We start from the raw sequence: 23,904 nt of genomic DNA, 5'->3' as shown, positions 1-23,904 counted from the left end.
AAATTTTGGTGTCCGCTGAGGACCTAGATCTCGCCAGACCCTCAGACACATTGGATGTAGATGCTCAGGCAATAAATCGGTGGCAGCAGGTATGACTGTGAGGTGTAAACTGCCTCATTGAATGTTCCATGCCTTCCCAGTCTCACGATGTCATCCTCCAGTGGATTTGCGGCAGTTTTTCCACCACCTGGTTGAGCTATGGCAACTGTTTAGCTTTACATCTGCTATCTGCATTGCCCTCCAGGAAACCTGGTACCCAGCAATGCGGATCCCCACCCTCCGCGGCTATAAGGGATATTGCAGGAACCGTAACAACTACAATCGAGTGTCAGGTGGAGTTTGCGTTTATGTCCTAAACTCGGTCTGTAGTGAACATGTGCCCCTTCAAACCCCTCTTGAAGCTGTGGATGTCAGAATAAGGACAACACAGCTAAATAACTGTCTGCAATGTATATCTTCCTCCAGATGGTGCAGTACCCCTGAATGTATTAGCTGCACTGCTTGATCAACTCCCTAAACCTACTTCTGGGAGATTTTAATGCCCATAATCCCTTGTGGGGTGGTAATATGCTTACTGGCTGAGGCAGAGATGTCAAAACTTTACTGTCGCAATTCGACCTCTGCCTCTTAAATACTGAGGCCGCCACACATTTCAGTGTGGCTCATAGTAGTTACTCGGCCATTGATATATCAGTTTGCAGCCCAGGACTTCTCCCATCTATCCACTGGAGAGTACATGACGACCTGTGTGGTAGTGACCACTTCCCCATCTTTCTGTCACTGCCCCAGCGTCAGGCACACGGAAGCCTGCCCAGATGGGCTTTGAACCAAGGCAGACTGGGGAACTTTCACCTCTGCTGTCACCGCTGAATCTCCCCCACACGGTAACATCGATGTGATGGTTAAGCAGGTTGCCAGAGACATAAGGCAGTCCCTTGGTCGTCGCCGGAAGTCGCTGAAGCAATTAAGGAAACGTCTCCACCATTGGGTGCCACACGTCACCTTCCCAAGTCTGGACAAAGATCAAACGTCTTTTCGGGTACCAGGCCCCAACAGCTGTCCCCCGTGTTACCATAAATGGTGAGTTATGTACTGACGCAAACGTGATAGCCGAGCAATTTGCTCGAGCCTCTGCATCGGAGAATTACCCACCAGCCTTTCGCACCCTCAAACGGCGGCTGGAAGGGAACATCCTCTCATTCACTACACACTACAGTGAATCCTATAATGCCCCATTTACAGAGTAGGAGCTCCTCAGTGCCCATGCACATTGCCCCGACAAAGCTCCTGGGCCTGATTGCATCCACAGCCAGATGATTAAACATCTCTCATCTGACTACAAGCGACATCTTCTCGTCATCTTCAACCGTCTGATGGGATGACGTCTTCCCATCGCAATGGCGGGAGAGCACCATCATTCTGGTGCTCAAACCCGGTAAAAACCCACTTGATGTGGATAGCTATTGGCCCATCAGCCTCACCAACGTTCTTTGTAAGCTGCTTGAACGCATGGTATGTTGGTGGTTGGGTTGGGTCCTGGGGTCACGTGCCTTGCTGGCTCCATGTCAGGGCAGCTTCCGCCAGGGTCGCTCTACCACTGATAATCTTGTTTCCATCGCTCTACCACTGATAATCTTGTGTCCATCGAGTCTGTCATCCGAACAGCCTTTTTCAGATGGCAACACCTGATTGCCGTCTTTTTTTACTTGCGTAAAGCATACAACACGACTTGGCGGCATCATATCCTTGCCGCATTGTATGAATGGTGTCTCCGGGGACCACTCTAGATTTTTATCCAAAACTTCCTGTCGCTCCGTACTTTCCATGTCCAAGTTGGTGACTCCCATAGTTCCATCCATATCCAGGAGAATGGAGTCCCACAGGGCTCTGTATTGAGTGCCTCTATTTTTAGTGGCCATTAACAGTCTAGCAGCATCTATTGGGCCCTTCGTCTCACCTTCTCTGTATGCAGACAACTTCTGCATTTCGTAGTGCTGCTCCAGTACTGTTGTTGCTGAACGGCGCCTCCAGGGAGCCATCCACAAGGTGCAGTCATGGACTCAAGACCATGGCTTCCAGTTTTCAACCGCTGAGTCGTGTGTCATGCACTTATGTCGGTGTCGCACCGTTCATCTGGAACCCGCGCTTTACTTTAATGACTATCCACTCACTGTAGTGGAGACATATCAATTCCTAGGACTGGTTTTTTATGCTCGATTGACTTGGCTCCCTCATCTTCATCGCTTAAGCAGAAGTGCTGGCAGCACCTCATTGGGGTGCAGATCGCTGTACGCTGCTGCAGCTCTTCAGAGCCCTTGTCTAATCCCGAATTGACTATGAGAGTGTGGTTTATGGTTCGGCAGCACCTTCAGCATTGCATTTACTTGACCCTGTGCACCACTGTGGGGTTCGATTAGTGACGGGAGCTTTTAGGATGAATCCAGTGACCAGCGTACTGCTGGAGGCTGGTGTCCCTCCACTGCAGATCAGACGTGTGCAACTGCTCGCCAGTTACGCAGCACACATTCATAGTTCCCCTGAGCATCCAAATTACGGTCTCCTTTTCCCGGCAGTTGCATCTCCCGCATCGGCGGCCCAGATCGGGGCTAACGATTGCAGTTCGCGTGCGGTCCCTTCTCTCCAAACTGGAGTCCTTCCCTTTACCTCTACTTGTGGTCCGTTCATGTGCGCCTCCTTGGTATACGCCTCGGCCGCAGCTTTGTCTGGATCTTTTGCATAGTCCTAAGGACTCCGTTAACCCCGCCGCTCTCCGCTGTCACTTCCTCTCGATTCTTGACATGTTCCGGGTCTCTAAAGCAGTTTGGCTCAATGACTGATGGTCATGTAGGCTTCACATATGTTCATGGAGCACGTATTGAACAGCATTCTTGACAGGTGGCTGCAGTGTTTTCATTGTAGATCTGGCAGCCATATCTCGTGCTCTTGAGTACATCCACTAATGCCCTGGCGAATCACTTCTCCTGTGTACTGACTCATTGAGCATCCTACAGTGCTACCCTCACCACCCTCTTGTAGCATCCATTCAGGAGTCCATCTATGCCCTGGAACAGTCCCGCCGTTCCGTGGTGTTTGTGTGGACCTCATGACACGTCAGAATCCCCAGCAATGAACTTCCCAACAGGCTGGCCAAACAGGCATCTCCGAAGCTGACTTGCGTTCTGTCTTACACCGCAGGGTTTTCCGGCATTGGGAGACAGAATGGCATAACAGCATGCACAACAAACTGCATGTCATTAAGGAGATTATTAATGTGTGGAAGTCTTCTATGCATGCAGGCCTTTCACAGGGAATCAGTTGTCCTCTGCCGGATCCACATTGGCCATACTTGGCTAACATGTGGTTACCCACTCTGTCGTGAGGACCCACCTCGTAATGTCGCTGTGGCTCCCAAATGACAGTCGTCCACCTCTTGCTGGACTTCGACTGCCCCACTTTTAGCCGTTCTGTGGCAGACTTTTAACTTTTCCAGCAGCCTGCCTTCGGTGTTGGGCGACAAAGCCTCCACAGCAGCTTTAGTTTTACATTTTATCTGTGAGAGTGGGTTTTATATTTCTATGTTGGTTTTAGTGCATGTCGTTTGTCCCTCTGTGCCCTCCACCCTAGTGCTTTTAGGGTGGAGGTTTTAATTTGTTGCAGAGTGGCTGGCTTTCCCTTTACATTCTCGTGGTTGGCCAGCCACTGCAATCTGCTTTCATGTTTTACTCTCTTCTGTTTCTAGGGCCTCTTGTTTTCTTGTCCTCTTTTTGTCCCTTTTAGTGTTCGTTGCCTTCCCTTTGTTGTTGTGGCTTTTCTTTCCGTTTTCTGTTATGTTTTGTCCGTTTTATTTTCACACTTGTGGCATTGTTTTATTAGGAACAAGGGAACAATGACCTCGTAGTTTGGGCCCTTCTCCCGCCTGTAAACCAACCGTTAGGTTCATATAACTGGTTTTCACAAGACTATGCTGCCACCTTTGAATCTGCAGTAAGGTAGAACCGAAGTTGACAGGAGAAACAGTTAACTAGCATGATATAGCACTGTACACAAGTATTTCCAGTTACCACAATATGTGGAACAACAATATACCTTGTGCCTTATAACATTAGATCATCTCTTTCATCTGTACTGTAAATGGCACTACATCACATATAAGTGTCAGTGTTATGAAATTCCCTGGAAATCAGCATGTCAAACAGAAAAGAAATACTATGTGCAAGCATGATACTAATGCACTGACTACGAGTGCCCACATAGCTGACAACCGACTGAGAATCAGGGTAAACATTCTGTTACGTAAGCCCACCAGATGCCACTGTGGTGGTGTGACTCGATAATATCGTCTTCCATTGGACAAAAGCATATTACAGATAACTGTTTAACATTAAACAAAATCCAGTGTTATTACAACCTATATAAGCCATTGCAAGCCACTGGCATTTGAAGCTGACTGCAGAACTTTTCTACTGTCGCCAACATACATTCCGTATAAGGACCACGAAGATGAAAGAAAGGGGGGGGGGGGGGGGGGGCCTCACATACGGAGGCATACAGATAGTCATTTTTCCCTTGCTTTTCTTGTGGGTGGAACAAGAAAGAAAATAATTAGTAGGGGTACAGGGTACTTTCTGCTACACTCCGTACAGTGACTGGTGGAGCATGTATGTAGACATCTTATAAAGATTTAGTATGAAATTCTACTTTTACTGCATATGCTTCCAGATGCTCGTCTGAGCAAAATTTAATAACATTACTGGTCTGAAACATATTGCAGTTTTTGATGACTATGGTGATTCCTCATTTGTTCATGTCAGAAAGTAAGAATGTAACTTAAATCACAGCTGATGAGGAATTTTAACACCTGGTCATATTTCAACTGATCTATAACTCTCAGAATCACACAGAGTTCAACTTAAAATACATTGAACTCACTGGGGATACAGATTCTGAAACGTGATTAGGGAAAATGATAGAACAAGCAGTTATACTACTTTCAGGTCCAGTGTATACTCTACGTTAAAATCATGGCATTCATAAAAAAATTAAAAAAATATCTTGGAAACGTAGCCTGTTCATTGCAGTCTACTGAGTCTAAAATTAATTATCCTGGGTATCATTATCAATCAGTGTGGTGCTTTACAACTAATCTCCCTCTGCATGTTAATTTGAGGCACACACACATTCATTAAATACTGCTTCACTTGTACACCAAACTTGTAAAGCCATTCCAAGGCTACACAGACATTGTTACAGAAGAGGCCAGTTCTGCTGGAAACAACTGGAGCTTGAATGCTTGTTTGGCCACAAGGGCCATTCATCAGTCATCAGCTCACCTGTCACTGGGTGAAAGCAGTGTGTAGAGTGGCTATTCTGATACCACATGGTGTAATGAGTCCAGTATTTTTAATACGTTGATCCTGCTCAGCCAGTGAGCATTCAATCATAATGTGTACAAAAGAGCGTGAAACTTTTATAAAATAGCAGGAAACAAGTTATGCCTGTTTTTAGCATACTACAATCATGCTATTAAGTTAGTGAATACTTTTTTCAATTCTAACACACCAAAGTATGGTTTCTTTGCTCGCTATAAACGGTACTGCTCAGACAACTTTAACCACTGCTAAATTAACAACCATGTTTGCATTTGCTAAGTCCAGCTGTACTTAGTTTCTTACACACACACACACACACACACACACACTTTTATCAATGAAACAAATAAAAATTCAAAGGCTACATTGTACATTACTGAAGGATCATAATTTTAAAAGAATAATAAATGTTTCTTTCCTGGTATCTTTGCAGTAAAAACAGCATTTGAAGGCCTAAATCGTGTAACATTTAGTGGGCTTCTTAACTGCTTGGATGGGGTTGCTTCAACAGAAGCTCGCATTCTTTTCATGACGACAAATTATCTGGAAAGGTAAGGCATGCTGTCACGGCCTTTTTTGTTCTGTTATGATCAGTTACAAAATAGCAAACTCTTGTCAATATTTGAGCATGTGTAAGTATTCAACTGACTTTTATGTACCTTCTTACAATGAGGATTCAACCCTGCTTCTTCACAGGTTAGATCCTGCACTAATTCGACCTGGGCGTGTGGACCTTAAGGAATACATTGGATACTGCAGTTATCAGCAGGTTGAACAAATGTTTAGGAGATTCTATTCTGATCAGGCTGTTGGTGAAAGAGCTGCACAGTTTGCAGATGCAGTGATGAAGACCAAGAAACCAGTGAGCCCTGCACAGATACAGGGATATTTCATGTTTTATAAACAGAGTCCCGAAGATGCTATGAAAAATGTTGAACAGATCTGGACTTTAGGCTAGCAGTGTCCATGTAGAATGAATTCTGTAATATAGTATCCCATTTTGTTAAGTCAACTGTATTGTAAATAATATAACGTTCTATTTTTCACTGGTCTTTTATTTCTGTCAATATTTACCATTTGTGTCATTTGATACTGTGGTATCTTTAATTATCAGCAAGGCAGAGTTTCTAAAACAATTATACAGTTAAGTTGCACTAATTATTAAGGAACTTCTATTAGCAGAATAAGTAGAAAATAGAGATCACTACTTACCAAATAGAAAAATAGAAGAGTGCTGCAGAAGTCGTCCTTCAGTGCAAACATATGTACACGCACACAGGCCACTGCCCCCCCCCCTCCCTCCCCCCCCCCCCTCTCTCTCTCTCTCTCTCTCTCTCTCTCTCTCTCTCTCTCTCTAACACTGCCAGCTCATCTAGGGTGAATAGTGATCTTCACTGTGGTGTAAACAGAGAAGTGGTCTGAGGTGAGGAGCAGCAAGTGAAACAGTTAAGAGAGATTGTGCCAATGTGGAACATGCTGAGTACAGGAAGAATGACAGTCACCTGCATAGGATGCTCGATAGGAGGTTGCCCAGAGAAAGTGTGAGAAAATTTGAGGGACGAGGATAAGGAAAGACAGTAGGAAGGATATTCCTCATTTTAAGGTTCAATGGAAGGTAATGGAGAATGTGTTCCAGTAGTGGGCACTATTTGTCTAATGGGGTGAGTGCTTCTTTGTAGCTTATCATTAGGTGTCGAGATAACAACACAAGAAAACTGTTCCTTAAAGAGATTGAGTAGTTCACATCCTTCTGGCATGGATTCACTGAGGAATTCTTTTAGAAATGTAGTGAGATGATTTTAATTATTTTATTTCAAAAATCTTGTTTCTACGAGAGTGAAGTCATCCAGCTTACTTTAACAGGAGAAACATAAAACTGATACATATATTTTGGATTCTAAGAGTGCATTATTGTCACTAATTGTATGTGACTTCTTTTGGATCACATTTGGTGATAAAACATAATGCCTGTTTTAGATATGTAACTTATAACAAGAAATAAAATAGACATATCCGGTTCTTACATATATAATCTTATTACAGTTACTGTTGTTCTTGATATACACTGGAAATCAAACACAGTGTAGAAGCATATGTTCACCATGAATGTTTCCAGGATTTCCTGTATTGTTAGAAAGTTCCAATTTTTTAAAGTGGTATTTGAAACTAGATTCCTCATTTGTTTTGATGCCATTAAAGCAAAATTAAATATGTGATGCAAGGTACGTGATAACTACAGACACACTATTAGGAACTGCAGTATAGAAGAAAGATTGGAGGGATACTACAGTATTGTGATAGTTTGTGTATTTGTGGGACCACACAAATCCACATTTAATTTGATCATACTGTTGTATCTGTATTACCATTACTGTATTGAAATATGTTCCAAGTAGCTGCAGTTTATATCTACTACCAATGGCAATACAATTGAAAAGGAGTGAGCAATTGATGAATGTCTAAAATTTATTGTGTACTGTTTTAACTTCCATTTTCATTTCGATGGCCGACTTCTCTGCATCTCTTACTGTTGGCTTCTGCTGAATATTTTCAATGGGGGAAGTCTACAGTCTTGTTATTGTGTCAAGTGACTACCATCTTCTGATAGTTGATTTTGTTCTGTGGCACACGCTTTGACCATGAGAGATGGAAACATGCAATTAGAGCATGGATTTCCATTGTAGTAATGGAAATTTCTGAGAAAGGATTATAAAACTCTTTATGCATAATGGTAATTTACATCTTTGCTTAAATGTTTTTATATCCAGTGTCCATTTAATCTTGCAAAAATGAAACTTTTTGGGTATATGCAATGTCCAGTTCAGAGCTTTTTAAAAAAAACCGTAGTTAAGATTATACTTTAACATACTCTGTTTCTGTTCTTTCAATCCACTGGAAAGTCGTAGAGAAAGTAGCTGCGAACCAGATCCAAAATTTTATTGTAAAAAATATTAGTATAAGTAATCAGTTTGCATTCCAACATGGAACAAACACTCTGGATGCAGTGAATAACTTTATTGAAGACATATGCAAAGCATTGGATCAGAGGAGTAAAGTTGCAGGTATCTTGTGTGATCTTACAAAAGCCTTTGAGTCTATAGACCATGCCTTGTGTATCTACATATTAGATTACTACGGAATAAAGTGCAATGCTCTGAAATGGTTTAAATTGTATTTTCAGAACAGAAAGCAAAGGTAACTATCACCTCAAATGAGTGAATTATTATTCTAAATGTAGTCTAGTATTACAAGGTGTGCCTCAAGGTTCCATTTTAGGGCCAATCCTATTCCTATTCTACATAAATGACTTATCCGTGAATATAAATTCCCCATTAGCTCTGGTTGTAGGTGATACTGTTTTAATTGAAAATGGCGACACAGAAAAAATTCTGAGCTCTATTGTGAGCCCACATGATACTCTAGAAAACTGGTTTCAGTTAAATTGGTTGAAACTGAATACTGCAAAAGTCCATGTGATACATTTCTAAACCAAATGTATGAAACTTAAAATACAAAATAACAATCAACTTGTGGAATACACTTCCTGATTTTCTACCAAATAAACTAAGCATTTTTGCATTTTCAATGCATACTAGTAAATTCTGACATTAGTGCATGAAATATAGCATATTGTAGTTATTTTGAATCTGTCATTAGGTACGGTATAATTTTCTGGGGAAGTTCAAATAGTGCATTTTGTATACTGAATCTGCAGAGGAAAATTATCTGATACATGTGTGCTGCACAGCAAGAAGAATAATGTCACCCATTATTTTGGAAACTGCAAATCCTAACTGCTCCCTCTATATAAATTTACAAAATTACAATGTTCCTACACAGCAGACAAAAATTGAGGAGAATAATTTTAACCATACATACAAAGCAAGAAATAAAAAGCATATTCTACTCTCATACCAGCTGATGTTATGCACAGACTCCAAAGTATATGGAAATGACAATGTATAGCCCGCATCTCGTGGTCGTGCGGTAGCGTTCTCGCTTCCCACGCCCGGGTTCCCCGGTTCGATTCCCGGCGGGGTCAGGGATTTTCTCTGCCTCGTGATGGCTGGGTGTTGTGTGCTGTACTTAGGTTAGTTAGGTTTAAGTAGTTCTAAGTTCTAGGGGACTGATGACCTTAGATGTTAAGTCCCATAGTGCTCAGAGCCATTTGAACCATTTTGACAATGTATAACAAATTAATGGGCAATAATATATTTAATATGTAGCCAGAGATTCTAAAAATAAGGCTATGGCAAAATCGTGTGGGACAGATTCTACTATTTGGTAAAGGAATTAATAGAGGATGAAATTATAAATTGAGCAAGGGGCAATTTATTGCTAGATTTTTTAATATATGGTATATAACATATATGGTATGTAACAGATTATTATTATTATTATTATTATTATTATAAGATGCTGTTATTAACAGCTGTTCTATGTGTACGATGAAATATTACCACAATTTTGATGTGTCGCCTGTACCTGAATCAAATGATTTAGATTATGTTTGTTATGAGACTAATAAACCACATTTCACAAAGCTTCTCAAATGAAAAGTCTTTCTGAAGATAACTTTCACAGATATAATTATTTCAAAAGTAAGGTTTCCAAGCCAAAGGAAAACACTAGCTGTCAACACATGACACAACATAAGGCAAGCATGAAATCAAATTCCAGTGACACAGACAACTTTCTGGGGATGGTGACCGCAGCTCTGAAACCTTATAAATAACAATAACCATTCAAATTATCATAAGAATTATACCAATCAAAAAGTCAAGAATGATGAGATGTTTCCATAAGCCGCATAGCTGTGTGAAGGTGCTTTATTCATAACTACTGGTTTCACATCAGTATAGGCACATCTTCAGGTTTATAATGGTTATATTTCCATAATGTAGATGGCCAACTATGGAGTCTCAGCTTTTGGGAAGAACTCTGTATCACAGTGTTGCTACTGTGAACAGTGAATCATTCAGTTTACAAAAATCTACCATCAAGAATCAATGAACAACGGCAAAAATAAAAAAGAAGCAACAGAGCCAAATGTGACAAAAGTGGGCACTAGTAACGGCACAGTGGTCTTCCACCTTCCAGTGTATTGCTGGTCTCCACGGGCTGCTTACACCACATCAGTCTGCTAACAATACAGCGGAAATATGCACATTATATGGGACTTTAAGTTTCACTTCACTGGTTTTTATACAGCCCGTGTCCATCAGATGTTATAATAAATCCTATGGGGTGTTATGCAGCCTGGTTCATTCAGCATTCATGCTTCATAGATGTTGACAAGCATCTTTGTGTGTACTCAATTTTATTAAGATGACCCATGGTTGAGGTTTGACTCTTAACGTGGGTAACTTTCTGAAAACTGGGACTCTGTAATTGTCCATCTACCTTATGAAAACATAACAATACGAGAGAAGGAAAGTTGCTACTCACCATATAGCGGAGATGCTGAGTCGCAATATACACAATAAAAAGACTCGCAATCATAGCTTTCGGCCATTAAGGCCTTTGTCAGCAGTAGACACACAGTGTGTGTATGTGTGTCTACTGCTGACAAAGGCCTTAATGGCCGAAAGCTATGATGGTGTGAATCGTTTTATTGTGTCTATTGCGACTCAGCATCTCTGCTACATGGTGAGTAGCATCTTTCCTTCTCTTGTATTGTTACATTCCATCCTGGATTTTCCATTGTTCGATTTATGGAAACATAATCATTATAAAACTAAAGATGCATCTATACTGACATGAAACCAGTAGTTGCGAATAAATCACCTTCATAGCTATGCAGCTTTTGGAAACACCTCATCATTCTTGACTTTTTAATTGTTATAATTTTTATGAATATTTGAACAGTTACTGACTGTCGTTACTGAAATAATTCATGTTCAACTTAAATATGTTCTAAGTGGTTCGCAACAGATGCTTAATGCTTTTTTTTAATCAATTTGTTGACTGGATGATTCAATGGAAAAGTCAGAGGAAGGATAGGCCATACCATGCCCAGTATAGCACTGTTGTGTTCAAACCAACCTTTGAGTTGAGTGTATCATAATCTTTAGATTCCTTCAGTCAGATATAAGTATAGTTATCCATTTTTATTTGATTATTGTTAAAGTTTTGTTGAAAGATAATTTTTCCTGTTCACTAACATGATTACGCAGTTACTGTGTGTGATCCAAACAAAATAAGAATCTAGCACTACCATTTGTTATAGGACTCTTCACTATCATTTCAGTTTGCAAAAAATTATCATTATAAATGTGTATTATTAAAAACTATACGAATGTTTTGTAGTCTTGACACAACGGTTGGCACTGGTTCTTTTCCGAAAATTCAAAGGAAAGAACAGGGTTAATTTTGCATGTAATTTTCAAAACAGCATAGCATCTTATTTTGGCATCTCCCTCTCTGTACTGACAGTTTCATTCTCTGTATTACTGAAATAGAAGTAAAAACATATCTATAGCTACACTGAGTGGAATCTGAATAATCACATTTATAAACTTGTAGAGATTTTTACTATATAAGTCATTTGTGAGGCTTCTGACTAGTGAGGCACAATTATTACTTTTTCCCTTTCTTTCCTTTAGCATCCTTCTCCTTTCCTTTGCCCTTTTTCTTTCTATATGGACCTAGACCCCTGCGAACCATTGTGCCCCTCCACCAGGCTTGTATTCTTGTAGCTGTCATATTTATAAAAATTTCTTCAGCTGCCTTTCGTTCTCTTTCAGCTACAAATTCTAGGTAGTCTCTTATTTCTTCTTGGTGTTTCTGATACTGAAATGACAGAAAAGTTATTTTAAATACAAAGCTCAGAATTACAGTGCAGAATTTTAAAACTGCTGTTACATGTGCACACTATCCATAGTTGCACAGTTTTTCAGCAACGGATACAGTACATACTTAATAAAAAGAAAAGATTTTGAAGAAAATATAGTTGCTATTTCCTTCTCATTTTTGTGAACAAAATGCAAGGAGGTTGATAACATTTGCTGAACTAGACATCAAATGTTAAGGTCAATTTACGTAGGAGACCATTCTTAGAATAATGGACAAGAGACTGGCATGTATAGTGCAATTAATGTGGTCTGTTGACAGATACTTTAACTAGTAGTGCTGTAAGAATTTTTTGTAAGTATACAAGGACAAAACTTTTTGTCATCTGAACAAAGAAGTAGAAACAAAGAACTGATTTGCACGTAAACTTTGCACAAGTGTCGAGCAAGGTTGTCTTTTTTGCCATATGACTTGTCAATTTAAAAAAAAAAAAAAAAAAAAAAAAAAAAAAAAAAATGATGGTTTGAATCCATCAAAGGTACACATAGGTTTGAATCCATCAAAGGTACACATATGATCTAAATCATATCTATACTTTATCGGAATTGACCAAAATGTTTAAGGAAGCATTTCATTCATAAGCAAGAGGAAAATCTCTAGTAAAAGGAGTCGTATCACTGCTGGTATTGGAACATTGCTCAGCTTTTAAAGTGTTACGGCTATTACAAAAAACTTATTTAAAATTATGAGATATCTCTTTATGCACATTCAGTAATACTTGATAATGGAAAATTCTTTGAGCTGCAGCACAATGACAATTTGCATATCACACAAGTCAATAGGATACACACTCGGGTACCATTCACAAGTGTTGTCAGAGCCCAATGTTTGAAGATAATATTTGCCATTCCTACCCCACATATTTCATATTTTCTTAAGTAATCCTAAACACCATCTTTACAATGACTTGCATCAAACTAATTCCTCATTTATCTACTATTGTTTCGATGCTACATTCATTTTTGTTATCTCCATTTATGCTTTTCTTTTTCACAACTGCTTATATGTCACACTATATGTTATAATTAACAAGAAAGAAATGATGAAGATACTAACTATGCTGCAAGTTGCAGCTGATGGAAACAGTTAAATATGTTTTTTATGCTATTCTGGATTAGTTCATTCTAATGACTCCATGAAAAACTGGTTCGTATGTTTATAGTTTATGAAGAGGAAGTTAGTACGTTCAATATTGCATTTTCTTGGCAGAAAATTTATGAGGGCAGTTTGCATACTGAAATTAATATTTGTCAAAAGTGACATCCTTACATTGTTCATGTTTGCAGAACAAAAGGTTGAGAGAGTGACCTTGATTCCTGCTACTTCAAATTGGTCAATTAGAGAAACTGCAGGTGACACACTGACAGAATGAAAGTTGTGCAACAGTCATTCCAAAGAGATATTTTGTTGACTAGCAAAGAGAGAGTCTGCCAATGATAAGAGAGCTCTTCCTCTCCTGACATCTTTACAGACATTAGTTCTCCATACAATATCATTGTACACATCATCTTGGTTGTCAGAAGCTTTAGGAAAATGGAACATAATTTTTTCCCGTCCTTTTGTCTTAGAAAATTTGCTGCAATCATCTTATCCTTTGCTGTGGCGATTATCCTTCTTGAATTAAGTTTTGTCTGAGTCGCAGATAGGCACAACAAAAGGACTGTCACTAATAAAGCTTTTGGCCCGTAAGGCTTTCGTCAAAAATAAATGATGTGCACATGCGCGCCCACACACACACACACGGGGAGGGGGGGGGGGATGGTCGGCACACGTGCGCATCATCTATTTTAGACGAAGGCCTTACTGGCCAAAAGCTTTGTTTGTGGCAGTCTTTTTGTTGTGCATATCTGCGACAGCATCTCTGCCGTATGGTGAGTAGCAACTTTTCTTCTCATAATATTGTTACATTCCAGCCTGGATTTTCCATTGTTTGATAAAGTTTTGTCTTGTGGTCTTCATCTGTGAGGAACTTCACCATAAAGAAGTCCGTAGCTTATTCCCTAGTTCTAAGCGGAAATTGACATTTTATTTCACAACTGCTGTTCTCGTCTGCAGGAGCCTGTATTTTTTCTTCAGTGCCTCCTTCCTCATCCATCAATGTTCAGCTGATCAGACATTAGTGGAAAACTGATGTTCGGATATACTGGTGTGAGTGTGAGAAGTTGTAGCAACACGGCCAAAATTGGCTGGAGAAATGTTCATACCTGGTTGAACAGTCAGCTTTCTGCCTCTACTTCTTGGTGAACCACTAGATCTAGCTATGACAAGCTCTTGAGATAGAACATCAGCCCATATATTCTCCGACCCTTAGTGCTGAACTTTCCTTGGTAATTTCTACAGCATTTTTTCATGTTCTAATGGTATTATACCGCATGTGCTAGAGCCAGAGGTGACATTCCTCAGCATTCTTTCAACTTTTTCCAATGCTTCCTTCAGTTTTCTTGGAAACTGGACATTTGGCAGGTAACCCTTGTACAATCTTTCCAGTTCATCAGAACAGCCTGCCTTGTTGCTTTAAATGAGTGAGAATACTGCAACGTCCAAGGGCTGAGTAAGATACGTAGAATTTAGAGGCAGCATTATAAAAGCAATACAGCGATCATGACACAGCTTCACCAGTTCCTGGGAGAGATGGTTTGGAAGATTGTCCCCCATGACAGCTTTTCTTCCATCAAATCATCTCAAGTATGGAAGACCTCTTTTCACAAACTATTCGTTGAAAAATGGCATATCGAAGCAGCCAATTTTGCTTACTGTGTAGTGTGAGCCCTCAGCACCACCTTCTGGCCAAGTTGAGTAGACACTTGTGACACCACCCTAACAGACAAGTAAAGGTGGAAACATCTCTCCACTTCCAGATACAGCAAACATTTACTGCTTGGCTGTTTGCTGAGCTCAATAACTCTTTCTCTACGTCAAAAACCTCTTCTCACAATGATCCTGAAAGACCCTGGATCACCTGTCAAATTTGTCTCATCATAATTTAGTATCCTCTCTGGAGGAATACCTTTAAGTTAGCTTCCAGATCTTTAAAGCAGGCAATGAGATATTCTTAATCTGCAGCAGCCCTTGATTTCTTCACATTTTCAGATAAATGAAATTGTGAAACTGGGATTTTGGTGGAAGAGATTCTCAATCCCATTTCTCGCAGGTCTTTTTAAGCCTTGATATTGTTCACATGATGTCCACACTAATCAAGAAAATTTTTACCATATCACTAAAATCACCATTTTGGGGAGGGGGGGGGGCACCCCAAGTGCGCAAATATTTAAATATCTTCTACTATTAATTTTTCACATTCTTCACTTAAAATTTGCTGACCTCCAGGTTTCCTCCTAAATTTTTCATTTACATTATTTCCCAGTGTTGTTTTTGGAACACCATATTCCCCAGCCATTTTCCTTAAGGTTCTGCACTCTGCAACAGCCTTTTTCTGTGCATTTTCATTATATTTAAAGAGTGCAGAACTCCCAGGAATCTTTTTATACTTTCTGACCATGTCCCACTTCACCCCTGAAAACAGGAATTATTTCAACAAATAAGCTCCATTGATAAATTAATGGCAATAATATTATGAAAATTCATGTACAACATAACCTGTATGCTAGGACTGGGATTATTTATTAGTTTGAGAATTGTATTGATGTCCTTCAAAGCTATGAAAGAGGTTTGTGAAGATTTGGCATAGTTTTCATTTTCCTAAATGAAAGAAAAAAATATTCTGTGAATCACTTACTGACAAAATTAACTTAAAATACAATGTATCAGCTTTATTAAACCTCGACAGATAAAACTAAGTACCAAGACTAACTTGAGAAAGAGTCTCTAAATGTCAACACCAACAAAACAGCAAAGGTAATATGACGACTCACTTCACCCTACATGTTCTGTTTCACCCCACTCTATGGTATTCTCCATGTTGTTGCTATTCCATCTTGTACTTTCCATTGTTTTATTTAACAGGTCAGTTTTTTCAACATTTCTGTGTAACTTTATTGTTACCATTCAGGTTGTTTTGTCTTTTAAAAACTTAACGTCTCCTTGTTACAAATAAATATGGATACCACATATTTGATCAGTATTTCAGTATGGGCACAAAAGTATTTTATAAGCACACACACCATGTGTTAATCATGTTTCTTGAAAAATGTAACTATTACAAAAGAAAAATTAAACCATAAGAATCCTTGAATCTATCATAATGAATCTGAGCACAGCTACTGTAGATGACAAATCAATATGTCAAATGTTAGTGCAAAAGCTGGTAGAATCAGTGAGGTGTGCAATATCTAACATATGAGATAAAAACCCTAACCAGTATAATTTTGATACAGTCACAACATAGGTGACTGTGCAGCACAGGTGAACAATACTGAAGTCATTCTTAAGGTTAATTAACATGCAACAATCTTTCTGTGAACATCACATCTGTACAGATAGATTGTAGTGTGTTGACAGGTGAGTTGTGCAGGTAGGACATGCTCACAAACCTGGAAGTTGGAGCAGGAGGCTTGGGAAAAATTGCTCAAATCTGAGGACCTACATCATCTGTGCAGACAAATCACAGTATGTGGATAGAAGATCACCACAAATCTGGTACATGAAACAGTTTTAGTCAGCTGTTTGTTAAGTCTAGTGTTTCTCATCTTTGCATACACAGTGAACTCTAGTATAGTTTATATGTGTCAGTTCTTTACGGAATTCATTGCTGAATTAACTGAAATATATAGGAGTCACACACGTTTGTGGAAAGTTGAGACCCAAAAAATTGTACAAAATTACCATTTCTGCCTGCTATATGATTAGAAACTGTTCGTACTTTGACCAGAATAAGGGAAGCAGACTTTTTCTAGGTATCATCCTATGCCGTAATACTGTTCTATACCACGATCTTTTGTGGCAGTGTAGCTAAAATAAAATATTTATTTGACAGAAGAGTGGAATCAGAATGTTGTGTTACATTGATAAAGGAATGTTTTGCAGCTGTGTCTTCAGGGACATAGGAATACATATACTTGTGTGTAAATACATTTACTCACAAATGGAATACATGGTTCGTAACAAGAGTGAATTAAAGGTAAATTGTCAGTTCACTACTACAACATTAAAAATGAAAGTTCTCATATAAACTATGAATCCCTACTTACAGTTCAGAATTCTGGTGGAAAGGTGAACAGGTTGTTGATAGACTTTAGGCAGCACATTAAAAATATCCGTACGCTTAGAACCAAAGTCAAAGATGGTGTGGCCATTCCTGCAATTTGTTACAACACATGGAGTACAAAACACATGTCCCTGTAACTTGTCACAATTTAAATTTTACATAATTGAGATACTTTGCTTTTCTTAATGAAATCTTTCTTCACGACAATTGCATGTATCATGTACCATTTCACTCAATGTTTGCTTGGGCATTGATGTCAAAAATTCTAAATCTTTGTAATTTCTTCCTGTTGCCAGGAATCATAGTGTTGTGCTATCAGCCATTCATGTGACGAATTTACTCTCCACATAAAAATATTTTGTTGTGTTGTATGTCTCCATGCTCATTTGCAAATAATTTGTCAATCATTGGGTTTGCAAAGTAACTCACAAAATAAAACTGTGAAAACTGCTGTACCTTAAGGAGCCACTACCTTGACTATTTAGATCATTATTTTTGCCACTGAATCTTTATTAACAATCTTTAAGGCTAGTTGCAAACACAGATCTCACCAGAATTTCCTGTGCCCTGAATTGAAATATTCTTCAAAAGAGGGTGAGTGCTTGCCACTAAAAGTTCTTTCCTAGACTAATAGATAGTGGTCAGCAGCATATTGGAGTTATATCTGTAAACTGAAGGCAACTTATTGCATGCACATACATTCATGCAGACAGATTGTTGCATGTGCACTGGCCTTCACGTCAGTGAAGTAATAGGATGAACTACAAAATTAGTTGTCTCACGCTAATTTTAATCTTGAATGTAGTACAAACACCGGCACCATGAAACTTGTTTATTTTGGACCACTGATTTTCTATACGATGTTTTAACTGGGCAAGGCTGGATCCATTGACACACTGGCAGCTGATGATGGTTCATATGGTAAACTGGAGAACATTTACACCCATTCATTTTGTTTTCATACCCCCAGAAAGGTGCTTTTAGCCAGGATAACCACTTTACTGTACAGTAAAGTACACCTAGAACTGGAGTAATGGACATTCTAGAGAAAGCAACACTGGCCAAGCCATGCATCAAAAAAATTAACATAATAAAACATTTATAATTTAGGATGGAGATGATATACACACTGTACCTCAGTTGGGAGCTACAGAGTCATGGCTCAACATTAATTCATAACTCTCTCATTCACCTGCTGACTGAATGGTATGCAAAGATACTGAAGTGTGTTCAGCAATTAGAAGTTCTGCCTTGGTCTTGGGTGTTTTTAATTTGTTAAAAATCTTACCAGAACCGCAAGGTCCTCCAGTTCCTGGAAGTGCTGCTCACGCTGTTCTGTCAGTTTTGAGATATGGAGCTGCCTCTCTTCTAGTTCAGTGATGTATCTATGTTGCCAATCGTCTATTTCTTGCAGAAGTTTCTGAAACATAAACAGAAAAAAAAGCCCTGCTTCATTTATCAAATAGCTGAATGCATACAATTGTTTAGTTTTATGTTTTTTTTCTTACAAATTATGCTTCATTATACAACCAGTTTAGTATGCCTCTAGCTAATCCTTGAATCCTTTCTCTTGTATAATTTTACTGTTATAATTACCTGTCTCAGTGCAACTGCTTCTAGCCTGTCTGTGAGATATTCACATTGACATAATGAAATTTTTATAATACAGGGTGGAAAAGACAAGTCCACTGTACTTCACCTGCTGACTGAATGGCATACAAAGACAATAAGAGAAAATTCCTGAAATGTGCCTACTGTCATTATTTTGTAAATGTATGACTATATTTATGAATTCAGCTAATGTAAGTGGATGTCTCCTTCCATCTGAATTTTTTTAAGCAAATTGAAAGGAGAAACATTAAATAAAACAGGAAGAAGTAGATTTTAGCACTTGTGATTAGTTTTATAATGCAAAGCATTTTGTGACACAGGATACAGGCTGTAACCTCACGAATATACACCCTTCTTTAGCTGCGTAATATTGAAAACAGGTGCACCATTAGCAACACTAAACAAATTCACTTGAGAACACTAAATGACAAAATATCATGAATCTGCATACACTGAACAGAACATGGTTTTGTTTCCTGATGACTTAGTTTGGAGCCAGACAACTAAAACATTTACATATGTAAAGGGTGTGTAACCACAGAACTTGATTTTTGTCTTTGAGCTACCACGATATTGTGGACTGCTGGTGTCGATAAAATCAGCATAAGTAGTCTCACAAAAATTCATATGACTCAGAATGCTTCTGATTTTCCAATATCTTATTCTGGAAATTGTTTCCTTTTTAAGCATGAAAATGCACATCTCATGAGCTTCAGTTTTTAGCACTTCCTATTACTTTTCTTCTTATTTCCCTTTGCCTTTCTCCACCTCCACCCGTCCCCCTCCCCAATGAGAAAAAGAAGAAAAATCTGGTAGATTATAACACAACAATATCATTACCATTCTTTCTATATCACATTAGGAGTATAACCACTGGCCATTTCATACTCCATTTTTCATCTATGATTACTGTGTTACACTATGTTTATTATTTTTCAGTGCATTCTGTCACTTAAATAAGGCTACAGAAAATTTTTTCATGTGTATGGCACATTACGTTTTAATGCTTACAATCTGTTCTTTGTATAGTGTTTTATTTTACAGAAATGAAATAATGTTCAAAATTTACTTACATTTTGTGATTCATTTATGTATTGTTCAACAGCCTCACCAACTTTGACCTCAGTACTGCTTTGTCCCTCAAGTTCCTCGATAGCTTCAGTAAGATGTCTCTCTTGTAGATTATATTTGAGAAGATTCTGACTTTGCCTTGCCCTTTCCCAGTGATCGACATATCTGAGCTGCATTTCGCTGTCAAACATCACATCTTGCATTTGATCCTAATCAAATTTAAACATCTGCATGAGAATGATGTTCAAATAAATCACAAAGAAAGTGCTTTGTTATTCAGATTATGTGTGAACTTTATGAAAACCTTTAGTTTTGCAATAATTTCATCCCTCTGATAAAGCTTGTCATGAATTTCTTTTGCTTCTTCAACAATCTTTGCCTGCAGATATTTTACTTCCTCTGAATTTCGCTCTTCTTGTTCTATAAGGTCTTTCTCTTCCATTTGGACCAATATCTCTTGGAGAACAGTTCTGCTTAACACGTGGAATGATCCAGTGGCCTTTATTTCTTCCACTGTTGCCTGCAATGTCTTTTCTAAAAATGCACTGAAGTAATAAAAAACTAAATTAGAATTTAAACTTTGACAAATAAACAGATTTAAACCAACATTTTTCCCCTTTGAGAACAACTGATTTCTTTATTGTATTTAGCACTGAAATTGAAAGAACCGACTACATGAAATCAACATTAAAGTTTCACATGTTATATTGCATATAGATCACACCAGTTAGATCTTTGCAACTAATTTAGTAAAGGAACTGAATTTGTATATTATATCTAGCTGAATTCATTGCTAACTCATAATTTAGAGAGACAGAAAATCAAAAATTATCTGGAAAGAAAGCCACAAGTAAGGGTGGTTGTGCTGTAGGATAGTGTTTAAAATGTCAGACATCACACTGAGGTGACAAAAACCATGAGATAGTGATAAGCACATACACAGATAGTAGTAGTATAACATACACAAGGCATAAAAGGGCATGCATTGGCAGAGCTGTCATTTGTACGCAGGTGATTCAAGTGAAAAGGTTTCCGACCTGACTATGGCTGCATGACAGGAATTAACAGACTTTGAAAGAGGAATGGTAGTTGGAGCTAGACGCATGGAACATTCCATTTTGGAACTGGTAAGAAAATTCATTATTCCAAGGTTGACAGTGTCAAGAGTGTGTTAAGAATACCAAATTTCAGGCATTACCTGTCACCACAGAGCTGCAGCATTTACGTAGAGTTGTTAGTGCAAACAGACAAGCAACACTGGGTGAAATAACCACATATATCAATGTGGGATGTACAACAAATGTATCAATTAGGACAGTGCAAAAAAAAATTGGCTTTAATGGGCTATGGCAGCAGATGGCCAACTCTAGTGCCTTTGTTAACAGCATGATGTCACCTGTAGTGCCTCTCCTGGGATTGTGACCATATCAGTTGGGCCCTAGATGACTGGAAAACTGTGGCCTGCTCAGAAGAGTCCTGATTTCAGTTGGTAAGAACTGATGGTATCGATGTAGACTCTATAAAGCCATGGAACCAAGCTGTCGACAAGCAGCAGCACTCTGTCTTCAGGCCACAAGTGGCCCATCGGGACCATCCAACCGCCGTGTCATCCTCAGCTGAGGATGCAGATAGTAGGGGCGCGTGGTCAGCACACCGCTGTCCTGGTCATTATGATGGTTTTCTGTGACCCGAGCCGCTAATATTCGGTCAAGTTGATCCTCAATTGGCATCACCACTGAGTGCACCCCGAAAAATGGCAACAGCATATGGTGGCCCGGATGGCCACCCATCCGAGTGCTGGCCACACCTGACAGTGCTTAACTTCGGTGATCTGACAGGAACCGGTGTATCCACTGCGGCAGGGCTGTTGCCCCTAAGCTGTCAACAAGGCACTGTGCAAACTGATGGTGGTTCCATAATGATGTGGGCTGTGTTTGATGGAATGGACTGGGTCCTCTGGTCCAATTGAACTGATCATTAACTGGTAATGGTTATGTCTGGCTACTTGCAGACCATTTGCACCTATTCATGGACATCAGGTTCTCAAGAAATCACGTTCCCTCAATTGTTCGCCATTGATTTGAAGAACATTCTGCACAACTTCAGCGAATGATTTGACCACCCAGATCACCCAACTCAAATCCCATTTAACATTAATGGGGCATAATTAAGAGGCCAAATCCTGTAGTGGCAACACTTTGGCAATTATGGCAGGCTAAGGAGGCAGCATGGCTCAATATTTCTGCAGGGACTTCCAACAACTTGTTGAGTCCATGCAACATTGAGATGCTGCACTACACTGGGCAAAAAGAGGTCTGACATTATATTAGGAGGTAATCATGATTTTTGTCACCTCAGTGTATACTGCAAGAATTAGATAAAGCACTGAAAAACCTAAGTCAAAATAAGGGCCCTGGAGTAGACGAAATTCCCACAGAATTATTAAGATGCTCTGTTATTCAAGACATGTGAGACAAGCAAAATACCCTCAGACTTCAAGGAGAGTAGATTAATTCCAATTCCAGAGAAGGCAGACACTGACAGTTGTTAATATTATTGAATCACCAGTTTAATAAGTTATGTTTGCATACTGCTGACACAAATTATTTAGAAAAAAATAGAGAATGTGGTGGAAGCGAACATCTGGGAAGATCAGAGTTTGGGTTCTGGAGAAATGTAGGAACACGTGAGGCAATAATGACCCTTAGAAGATAGTTTGAAGACTCCTCTAAATTGTGAAGGTAGTAGGGATGAAATACAGTTGGCAAAAAGTTATCAACAGTTATACAGAAACCAGACTCCAGTTATAAGAATCAAAGTACATGAAAGGAAAGCAGTAGTTGGGAAGAGAATAAGACAGAGTTGTAGTCTATGTCCAATTTTATGTAGTCTATACGTTGAGAAAAAAGTAAAGGAAACCAAGGAAAAATTTGGAAGGATATTGAAGTTCAAGGTGAAGAAATAAAACTTTTGAAGTTTGCTGATAAGACTGCCACTGTGACAGAGATAGCAAAGGACTTGAAAGAGCAGTTCAACAGAAGGCACAGTGGATTAAAAAGAAGTTATAAGATGAACAGCAACAACAAAAGTAAAACAAGGGTAATGGAGTGTAGCTGAATTAAAACATTTGATGCTGCAGGAATTAAATTAGTAAATAAGACACTAAAAACTGAAGATGAGTTTTGTTACTTGGACAGCGGCGAAAGTGATGTTAGCTGAAGTACAGAGGGTACAAATGCAAACTGGCATTTCTGAAAAAGACAGATTTGTTAACATCTAATACTGTATAAACTTAAATGTTTGGTAGTCTTTTCTGAAAGTACTACGAGGGTAAGCCAATTATTATCTGCAAAGTCATTATAAAATTTTATTGTACTCAAATAGGAAACTTACAAGAACATCATTTTTCGACATAGTCTCCTTGCATTTCAATGCACTTGGTCCATTGTTGTACAAGCTTCCTGATGCCCTAATAAAAGAAGGTTCTCAGTTGAGCTGCGAGCCAGGAATGCACCGCTTCTTTCACTGCTTCATCCGAGGCAAATCCACTGCCCCTTAATGCCTGTTTGAGTGGACCAAACAAGTGATAGTCAGAAGGGGCAAGATCGGGACTATAAGGACGATGATCCAGTACTTCAAATTTGAGTTTCGGAGTGTTTCAGTAGTGTGGGCAGCAGTATGTGGATGGGCATTGTTGTGCAACAACACAACACCTTTTGGCAGCAATCCTTGGTGTTTGCTTCGAATTGCAGGCTTTAGCCTGGCAGTAATCATCTCACTGTAACATACACTGTTTATTGTTGTAGCCCTTTCTCCATAATGTTCCATTACTGGACC

General features: G+C 39.1%; 2 protein-coding genes and 1 pseudogene across 2 annotated transcripts in view; 1 reads left to right on the top strand and 2 right to left on the bottom strand.

Moving 5' to 3' along the window:
- The window catches only part of LOC126162402 (mitochondrial chaperone BCS1), a 49,577-nt gene extending 43,162 nt beyond the window's left edge, over window positions 1-6,415 (top strand). The window contains exons 5-6 of the mRNA XM_049918896.1: window positions 5,803-5,920; window positions 6,066-6,415. Coding sequence (XP_049774853.1) covers window positions 5,803-5,920; window positions 6,066-6,327 — 380 coding nt within the window. The 3' untranslated portion in view covers window positions 6,328-6,415. The remainder of the gene's footprint in view (window positions 1-5,802; window positions 5,921-6,065) is intronic.
- Window positions 6,416-11,043: 4,628 nt separating this feature from the next.
- Window positions 11,044-23,904, bottom strand: part of LOC126162403 (dynein regulatory complex protein 9) — a 24,665-nt gene continuing 11,804 nt past the window's right edge. The window contains exons 3-6 of the mRNA XM_049918897.1: window positions 20,372-20,612; window positions 20,070-20,276; window positions 18,674-18,805; window positions 11,044-12,161 (exon numbers count right to left, since the gene is read on the bottom strand). Coding sequence (XP_049774854.1) covers window positions 11,949-12,161; window positions 18,674-18,805; window positions 20,070-20,276; window positions 20,372-20,612 — 793 coding nt within the window. The 3' untranslated portion in view covers window positions 11,044-11,948. The remainder of the gene's footprint in view (window positions 12,162-18,673; window positions 18,806-20,069; window positions 20,277-20,371; window positions 20,613-23,904) is intronic.
- On the bottom strand, window positions 21,822-21,939 carry LOC126163235 (5S ribosomal RNA; annotated as a pseudogene).

This window comes from Schistocerca cancellata, chromosome 2 (genome assembly GCF_023864275.1).
Source record: "Schistocerca cancellata isolate TAMUIC-IGC-003103 chromosome 2, iqSchCanc2.1, whole genome shotgun sequence".
Lineage (NCBI taxonomy): Eukaryota > Metazoa > Arthropoda > Insecta > Orthoptera > Acrididae > Schistocerca > Schistocerca cancellata.
This window is presented reverse-complemented; position numbering and strand designations above follow the sequence as displayed.